The sequence below is a fragment of the Spermophilus citellus genome, assembly GCF_964194105.1.
Source record: "Spermophilus citellus genome assembly, chromosome: 15".
Taxonomy (NCBI): Eukaryota; Metazoa; Chordata; class Mammalia; order Rodentia; family Sciuridae; genus Spermophilus; species Spermophilus citellus.
In genome coordinates, this window is record NC_138195.1 from 23,868,896 (window position 1) to 23,878,915 (window position 10,020).

The 10,020-nt window shown below is 41.0% G+C and overlaps 1 protein-coding gene across 1 annotated transcript; it reads right to left on the reverse strand.

The window, feature by feature from the left end:
- Positions 1–576: 576 nt before the first annotated feature.
- DKK1 (dickkopf WNT signaling pathway inhibitor 1) lies at positions 577–3,065 on the reverse strand (the record flags this gene model as incomplete). The annotated part of the gene is made up of 4 exons (XM_081268082.1): positions 2,718–3,065; positions 2,313–2,472; positions 962–1,108; positions 577–830 (listed from the first exon to the last, which is right to left on the reverse strand). The coding sequence occupies exons 1-4, from the start codon at positions 2,961–2,963 to the stop codon at positions 577–579; spliced, it is 807 nt and encodes a 268-aa protein (XP_081124208.1). The 5' UTR covers positions 2,964–3,065.
- Positions 3,066–10,020: the final 6,955 nt, after the last annotated feature.

Sequence of the window (10,020 nt, forward strand, 5' to 3'; positions counted from 1 at the left end):
CCCAAATTTATCTATGCTTGTAATATTTCATATTAAATGTTAAATTTTATTTCAAGGACTATCACAGCCTAGAAAGAAATTTAATCTATGCATTGAGACAGTACATTTCAGAGAATAAACTAGCATTTTCATATTTAAAGAGTTCCTTGAATTATAGACTCTAGAATTAAAAGGGAAAAGGGTGTGCATTTAGGAACTATAAACTGAAGTTATTTATTTCATTTCAATATAGAATATTTATCAGAGTCAAGATAACAATGAATGTGTACAAAAATTTACATAACAAGAGAAAAAAAGACAATGCAATGCAGCACCTTTAGAAAAATAATTAAATGTTTTGTTGCATTTACAGGAAGTGCCACACTGAGAATTTACAACACAGTAATTTACTGCAAACACAGGGGAGTTCCATAAAGAAACAAAGCTCTTACACTCCAGATTTTCAGAAGGTATTATCGGAATGCTTAACTATAACCACAAAATTTGTTCATCCTTAGGATTGAGCTGACAAAAGTCATAAAAGATTTTCATAGCATATATTATATAAAAGGAGTCCACTGTGTTGGGACAGCTGGTTTAGTGTCTCTGACAGGTGTGAAGCCTAGAAGAATTACTGGCTTGATGGTGATCTTTCTGTATCCGGCAAGACAGACCTTCTCCACAGTAACAGCGCTGGAATATCTCCAGCCCATGGGAGCCTTTTCTCCTGTGCTTGGTGCATACTTGACCTTCTTTGAGGACAGGTTTACAGATCTTGGACCAGAAGTGTCTAGCACAACACAAACCTGTGGCACAGTCTGATGATCGGAGACAGACAGAACCTTCTTGTCCTAGGAAGGAGGAGACAGTAGAAAAAATAGTTAAGCTTGCTTAAGCTAAGCTTGCATCATTTCATTAAGACAATTCAAAAGATACTTCTGATGTGCTAACAAAGAATGAACATTAAAGTCCTTCAATGTACCTTTTGTGTGATATATTTTTGAAGACAGGGTGGTTCTTCTGGAGTACCCATCCAAGGTGCTGCTGTGATCATTACCAAAGCTTTCAATGATGGTTTCCTCAATTTCCCCTCTATGGAAATGACTATGATCAGAAGGCATACATATTCCTGAGAAAGCGAGAAATAATAATTAATTTCTAGATTGAAATGGGTTGTTGCTAACAGTTGTGATGGGCCAGCCTATCTTCATTATGAGTGTTTAATCTTGGTGAAGAAGAATCTGGGAGATACCTGCAGCATCTAGAGGTATCTCATTGTAGTCAATTTATTTTAAATACAAACCAAATTTTCCACCCAGGGTCAGTGCAAACTCTCCAGATGGACAAAGTATCAATGAGTATACTGTTTAGTTATTTGCAACATCTCCAGTATAGTCATTTAAAAAGTGCTTTCCCATTAACTGTGGTAGTGCAGTGACATTTCTGTCCAATTTTTAATGCACCCTTCTGGTACATTACATAAAAAAAATTGTTCTTAAAAATAACTTTTCTGCTCTTCATTCTATATGGGTACTGCCAGACTAAGTTAAACAAATGCACATCCAGCTGCCTGGAAGATTACAATCTCACCCACCAGTTACTTTACTGTATAATTTCTATATTACAGAGATTGAATTAGTTCATCCTAGAATACTGCTGGGTCCCAAAGAGGTTAGCCACCCTGTAAGTTTATTTCTGGAGACCTCTTTGGCTGTCTTCAGTCTACCTCTTTGAGACATTAAATTTTCTTGGATCCGTGGTTGTGGGGAGGAGAAGTAGTTTTAGGGAAGAGAGGAGGAAGGTTGAAAAGGCCTGGATGCTGGAGTACCAAGATATCCTTTAAAAATGGCCAGTGCAGATAAATCACTCTGTCCTTTGCCTGACAACAGTTTAAACTTCCAGGGGCCATGAGGAAGAAAGGACAGTTTGGACAAGCCATGAAAATGGAAAGAGCAAGGAAATGCCAGCTGTTTTCTTTGGTTTCTCTTTCAAAAGGATCCCACAGACCTTCCCAGGTCCCATCTTCCTCCCCGCCCCCTCCCCTGCCCCAAATTAACCTCAAGGCTACCCTCAGACAAGGTTTTATGGAAGGGGCCACTCTGAAGTAAACAGTAGTGTCAAATCATTCAGGGACATAGGAGAACAAGGATCATTTAGACCCCCATACTTTCTTCTGCTCCCAGATTAAACACTCATAATGAAGACATTTCAGGGGAACCTTGCATACTGAACACCCATTTGGGGACGGCGGTGCTGCAAAGTTCCAGAGCAGAGAATATTTTCTTTTATCTGTAGATGCTGGAATGCAGGACTGTTGGAGTTGTAGGACTCACCATTTTTACAGTAGTTCCCTGGGCAGCACATTGCGTGACGCATGCAGCGTTTTCTGCGCTTCCGGCAGGCGAGACAGATTTGCACGGCGCCCCCTCCGCGGGTGGGACTTGCACAGTACTCGTCGGTGCTGCACTCCTCGTCCTCGGCGCACGGGTAAGGCTATGAGAAGGGAGCGGAGAGAAGGTGAGGAGCCCCGGCATTCGAGTACCCACACTTCTGAACCCGGACACTCATCTCAGTCCCTATCTGTACACTCTCCAAAAGCTGTTGTCACCCTCCGCTCCCAAATACAGCATTTCCAAAGACGCCCTGAATCTCAGTCACCCAGAAGGCTCCGCACCCTCCTCTCCAAATGGGAACGCTCCAGGGTCACAGCGTCCTTGGATCCCTGCGACCCCTCTCACCTGGTAGTTGTCAAGGGTCTGGTACTTGTTCCCGCCCTCGTACAGAATTCCTGGTGCAGCGCTGACTGCAGAGCCTGTGTGCCCGGCAGCGCCGCCCAGTGGTGGGGGCAGGTTCTTAATAGCGTTGGAATTGACCAGAACCGAGTTCAAGGTGGCGCTCACACCCTGCAGAGAGTGGCTGCAAAGAACTGCTGCTATCAGGGCGACCAAGAACCGAGCAGCTCCTACAGTGCCCAAAGCCGTCATCTCAGAAGTACTCAAGCGGGAGAAAGAGAAAGGAGAGATGTCACTTTGCAAGCCTGATCCCAAGGAAACCTTGCTGGTGCGGCTGGCTACAGAGTTAAGGTTCCCAGATCCTCCAACGATCTCAGAGTCCTAACTGCTGGGCGCAGGGAGCTCTGCGCCGCCACCGCCACGGTGGCTGCCTTTATACAGCGAGCTCTGAGCATTCCGGCCCCTCGGGGAAGACAACAAAGCCGGGATGGGATTTCAAAGCGTTGGGAGGGGCTGGGAGGGGGTGTGTTTGTGTACATGAGGGGGGGGGGGTTTGACACTCTTCACCCCTCCTCTCCTTTGCACGGTGGTTCTACTGGCCCAGCTCACCTTCGTGGAGACAGATCAGTGAGCATTAGAGCAGAGGACGTTAATAAACGCAGAGGGCGGGAGGGATTCTGGGCACACGGTGCGTTTCTTTGCAGCAGGGACTGGATTACTTGTATATTAAATACTTTCCAGAGCCAAATAGTGGTAGACTCTGCAAAACCACTTTCTACCCTTTTCCCTTAAGCCAATACTCCTTTCTTGTGCACAAAAATAATATTTCGTATTAAATACAACCTCGACCAGTAATTCAAAGGCTCTAGGGGTTGGGGACATCTTTGCGAGAGGACCAGGTGGCCCTTGCAAGTTGCTGATTAATCCTTCAGTGTTTTGATTTGCAGATTTGGGTGAGGTCCTGGTCTTTCACTTCGTCCAGTTGCTTCTCTTCACCCCACCCTCTCCCCTCCACTGAGAGAAAAATGTGCAAAGAGAAGTAAATTTGCACATCAAACGAGGATAAGAAGGAAGAAGACCTAATTCTCTTTTGATGGGAAGTTTAGAGTGGAAGGCGAGAGACTAGCGTTTGGAAATTAGATCAAGGGTGGAGAAAAGAGGGAAATGACCATCCGATAATCAAACTATTTAATGTGGTTCTTTGAATCTGGTCAGTCGCGGCAGTAGATGAACTTGATTAGGCAGACACGCGAGATCAAAGTGGCCCGGAGCCAAAGAGGACAGGGTCCCTCGTGCGTGCGGGGGTCAGTCGTCCTTCTCTGGTGCCCCCTTCTCAGTGGTGGGTTAATGGAGGGAGATAAGAAACCCTAAAGTCTTAGCGCCTGACTTCCTCATTAGTATTTCATATTGCAATGCTTGAGAACGCTTTTGTTTGATCCGGAGTCAAACCTTTCGCAGATGGAGGAATACGGCCTCCAGGGAGATAATTGACTACTTTGTGGAAAGGAGAACAGAAAGTGAACTAGACAGTGAATTCGACATCATTTAAATCAGTGTATAAAAATAACAAAGTAACGCTGGTGTCTAAGAATATTGTCAGGTTTATAAATTAGCAATCTCATCTAGCTCGTCAACAAAAACCTATTGGAAGCCCAGTGCCCAGGCATCAGTTGCCCTAACCATCCAGTTTATTGACTTTTTCCCTTTTTTGTTTTGTTTTTTAGTTGGGTAGGGAGAAGGGGTGCAGTGAATACGAATATTTGAGACAGATTTCTCATTCTAGGGAATAAAGTTCAAGTTATCTTTATCCTAAAAATAGCAATTTTGAAAGATATAGAGATAATATGATTATAGTAACCACAAAACACAAGAAATGTACATAATTATTTTAAAAGTAGGTTGATGTTAGAGGTGTGAGAAAAAAGAAAACTCTATGTGAGTTGGGGAAAGGAGGAGATGATTGTAAACCACTGTTGAATACAGAAGACTGGAATATATTTATTATTGCTCCCCTAACCTGTAGGCTGTCTGTTAATTCCTCCACCTGCTGACCTACAGTGGTCATGACTGAGGGCCACAAGGCACAAACAGCCAGTCTTAAAGAGATACAATCCTCAAGTTAAGGGGTATTTAAAAAGCAGTTGATGGTGGTCTGTGCTCTGGTTCCTTGGGTTTGAGAATCCTATCAAGAATGTTTTCTACACCATTCTTTCATGGTGCTTCTAATTACAGATGGTGTCCTCACCCCAAATTCCACCCATCTTGGGAACTTTCCTATGGCTTATTGATATCTCCAGTTTAAATCTGACATGGATTAAATCCTACATATTTCCTTAGGTTTTATTATGAATATGTATAATCATGTAGGCATGGCTAGTTTTCTAGAAATTTTTAGAACAAATTGAGAATTTAGAAGCAAAGGGGAAGTTTTTTTTTCATTGCCTTTTTAATAATAAGGATCAAGTCCAATCAGTGGATTTGAAGTTTTTATAAGCACAGAGGTATTATAGGGAAAAAGGGCTAAGAAACAAGAGATTTTCATACCACACTATCACTTGCACAATATTAATAACAATGTCAATAACCAGTGTGTTGATCACCTTTGATATACTAGAAAATCCACAATTTGTCTTAAATTTGTGTCATGTTGAAATGTGGGGAAAGAATCCCTGCCTACCTCAAGAAAGAAAATGTCTTTTCTTGGTCCTGTTAGCCTACTTAACTATTTATAGAAATATACTTATGCCACACTAAAGGCCAACCCCTTGTTCTCTTTTCGTAAGAGATAATAGATGATTGGTGCATTTAATATTAATGAATTTAGTCACTAAAAGCTTGCATTCACAAATGGAACCAGTGGGATGGTTTCTACCTATTTTTCATTTTCCTTTTGAAGTTCTCATGAGTTTAAATTTAATAATGAATAGATCAATATCAGATATCCTACTAAGAACTGTACTTGGTGCATTTGATAAAAGATGATACTCATTATCTACCTTCAAATTATTTATTGGACGCAGGTAAAGAAAACTAACATACAATACAAGGAAGAAATTACATAGGTCACTCTCAGAGAAGGCCAAGTTCATAGCAAGACAATCTTTTATTCCAAATGGAGAAATTTATTTTTGAGTAGAGTCACCACTTAACAATCTGTCCATAATTTAAATTGTCGTTTTCTCACAGGCATCAAGAGTAAACAGCAAGTAAAGAGGTGAAGTGTAGTTCATCGCTCCTTCAGTACCAGCTAACATTCAGTGGTGCCCATTGTTGGGAATATAGCTCAAAAACTATTAAAGGCAGTCTCCTTGTTCTGCAAAGTCTTTCAGTCTCTGAATGGTTGAAGACACACAATATATTTACATGGATATGATATATATATATTTCAAAACAGTTTGTATTTTGGTCATAGGAAAGAAAGAAAAAGGACCAGGGACTGTGGCTGACACATTTCAGGAAGAGGAAGTTCTAATGATTCTCTGAGTCTCTCCTACAGCTCGGTAACAGAGGTGGCAGGAATCCCAGCAGGTGTATTTATTCTTTTAAACTCTATTATTTTGTCCTATAGGAAATCTTGCCTCTTATTTAATCTGGCTTAAATAGGACCAGAGTCAACACAATAAATTTAATACTTCATATTAGATTTTAAAACAAGAGAAATATGTTTACCAATAGTAGTAACTCAGGAATGATATAATACGACATGCCTTCCTTGGTATTTTAAATGCTGGATACCATGCATAGAATATTCATGAACCTCTTCAAGAAGTAGACAAAAAGATACACTCTAAAAAGCACTATGCTATTTGCAAACTATTTTTCCATCTTTATTATCTCAGATTCTTTTGTGACTGCTGCCTTTTAAATTTCCTACTTCCCTCTCTCCCTCCTTCCTTTCCTCCTTTCTTTCCCTCTTTCCCTTTGTTAAATTAGATGAAGTAGATTTGTTGCCATTCAATTTTTCTTTACTAGAAAACAGTGAGTAAATGGTTGCAGTTGCTAACATTTTTGTTAGTAGCAATCTTGACTTTATTGCAGGGATTCCTCATTCCTGGTGTTTAATAAAAAGTGTTATGGCTTTCTCATTGGCCTTTAAAGGATTTTTGGTCTTAAATGCTCTTAATGATGTTAAAAAGACCTTTCAGACCAGGCCCATGTTATGATTCCCTAGAGAGGTTGGATTTTCTCTAGACTGCAGTACAAAGAGAAGGCGAGATTTGACAATGATTACGTTGATGGACAGCCCAGATAAATCAAGTTTCATGGTAGCTTTCTAAACTTGCTAAGAAAATACTGGAGCAGGTCATTAAAAACTAATCTGAGGGCTGGGGATGTGGCTCAAGCGGTAGCATGCTCGCCTGGTGTGCGTGCGGCCCGGGTTCGATCCTCAGCACCACATACCAAAAAAGATGTTGTGTCCGCCGAGAACTAAAAAATAAATATTAAAAAAATTCTCTCTCTCTCCTCTCTCTCTCTCTCCTCTCTCACTCTCTCTTTAAAAAAAAAAAAAAAAAAAACTAATCTGAGCCTAAAGCCCAGAACTCAGAAAAAATTGAGCAAAAACCAGTGAGGATGGTCCCTAAACCAGACACTTCCTGTATCTTTTCTCATGATCTGACACTCAGAAAAGTCTGTGGTGTAGATAGTGGAGCAGCACCCTTAATAGATGTTAATCCTAAAGGATTTAATATTTCCAACCATGAAGATAAACCAGTGTCAGCAGAAAGCAGGATGCTTATGAGAAAGCCTCCACATCTAGAAAAAATTGTTTTCCTCCATGTCATTAGGTCCCTGTTATTATCTTCTTTATAATGTAGGCATTCTCTAAGGATCATGACCAAAAAGGGCTTCATGCCATGGTGTCAGGAGGTTGGGGCAATTCCCCTCTGCCAGCTGCCAGCCGGTGCATATGCTTAACAAAGTCATTTAACTCTTAATGCTGGTATTGGTTTTTCATTCATAAAATGGGATGCAGGGGAGTGGGGAGAGGTCCCTTCTGACTACCAAATCTTCTCTCCAAGTGTTGTCACAGATCTTTTGTATTCTGGTTAAGAATGTCTTGCAAGGGGTCTGTTCTTTTAGGCAGCCTAAGCATAAAGTAAAAATCATTGACATCAATGAGTACTGTGAACATGTTGACGTTAAAGAGAATGGCAGGTAACGTTTAAGTCCCTGGAAATAAGGTGAATTACTTGAACCAGGTGTGTGTGTGTGTGTGTGTGTGTGTGTGTGTGTGTGTGTGTATGAAGAGCCTGTTCTTTTAATCACAAAACTGGTTGTAATGTCATGTTTTGGAACCAACTTTTCCAACTACTGTTCAGTTTTAAACTTAGTGAATCGCATTGGAATCTTGAGGTGAATAATAGCAGGACCTTGAAACGCCAAAGAGGACTAAGATGTGGCTGAGATACAGAACTATTGACTTTTAGGGGCGGGGTGGGGGGGCGACATATAATTACTGCAAGGATTCTTTATCACCACCCCTGAGTTACACAAAAGTCTTTCTTTTCAGAGGAGTCCACGAGTTGACGCAAGCAGGAAAGTGGGGGAACTACCTGTGCGGCAGGCCCAGAAACCCCAGACCAGAGAGGTCCCGAAAGCCCCCGCAGCGCTGGGCGTTCCCCGAAGGCCGGCCTCGCCCTGCACTTCACCACTCGGCCAGCTCTCATTGTTCGTGCGCTCTGGGGCAGGGTGCTCACGGTCTCTGCCTTCAGTGTCACAACCGTCGCCAGCATACAGTAGTGTAAAATGAAGCTTGTTTAAAGACTCTCTTTGATGAGCGGAGATCAAACGGCCTGGGGACTCCCGGTCTTAATCAGACTTGAGCCAGGATGGCGTTTTCACAAATCGTCCGTTTGCTCGGCTTTGGGCAGACTTTGTGCTCAGCGCATTCATCCGGCTGCAGGGCGGCTAATCCCGGCTGAAGCCCCTGGCCTGATCGCAAATCCATTCACACTACAATGGCTGCTGTGGGTTTGCTGTGTCAGTTCATGGGCAAATAAATACAGGCCCTTCTGACTTAATTAGAAGGGGGAGGACAGAGGAGGGGAAAGGGTATAGAGGGGAAGATTGCTGTTCTCGGGGGACTTGGGCTCCGCTGTCTCCCGCATCTGGAGGGAAGTGGGACAAATCCGCTCTTCTGCTGCCCCCTAATGGACTTTTTGTAGAAGTTCTTCAGAGCGAAGATGTAAAGGATTTACTACCCTAGTTGACTCTTGGAGATTTATTTTGCAGGTCCTATTAAGTTGTATATTGCGTAGCATCTTCACCTCCTATCCGCTAACTCTTCGGGGCTAAATATTTTCTAATTCTTAATGTTCCTCACAATACCTTGTTCGTAGAAGAGTTTAAATGTTCACGTTAGAATCAAAATGATAGCATCTAGTAGTTTCAACATCAAATTCTAAAGATGAACTGGAGTCGGAGGCAAAGTTTATCAGTAAATGTTTAGTTTGATGGAAATTTATAGACTCTGATTTGCATTCCTGAGTAAAAATTTCAGGACTTCAGATTATTGCAAATATCACATTATAGGAACATTCTAGGCTGAATAAATATTAGGAACATTTATAACTTTTTATAAAATATTATTTTATGAAATAAAAATGTTATCGAATGAGAAAGTGCTAATAATTTCAAGTTCCAATTTTCTATAAGAGGGTGCAAACCAAGAGATTTGTGCCAAACAATAATATATTTCCATTTCACTAAAGCCAACATGATGTACCAGTAAAAAAAAGGAACAGCTGGAAAAATTAATTAATCAACATACTGACAGTGCAGCTCCTGGCAAAATATAACATGTAAATTAATATTTGATAATTTTATTTTGTTTATGTATGTTTTTATGTGGTGCTGAGGATAGAACCTAGTGCCTCACACAGGCTAAGCAAGCGCTGTACCACAGAGCCTCAACCCCAGCCCTCTAATAATTTTATTACAGCTCATTTTTGCTTGAAAAATCCAGGCATAAAATAATGCTGCTCTGCTATTAGGATTACTTTTAGTGGATACTGGAAGGTGTGTGAGAAATACTATTTATAAACATTCATTACAACATTTATTGGGTATTAAACTTTTCGTTAACAAGCTATATACTAAGTAAAAAATTATATACAATTATTTTGGTAATATATTCTAAAATATACTTGAAAAACAACTTTCAAGAAGCAAATTGACCATAATCACAACTTCTCAAGATGTCATTGTTTCCATTATATTTTTGATACTCCATAGGGGCTCCATCTTTTTCTCACAATATTGTTGAAATTCTGATGATTCTTTTTATTTACAACAAGAAAAACATGGT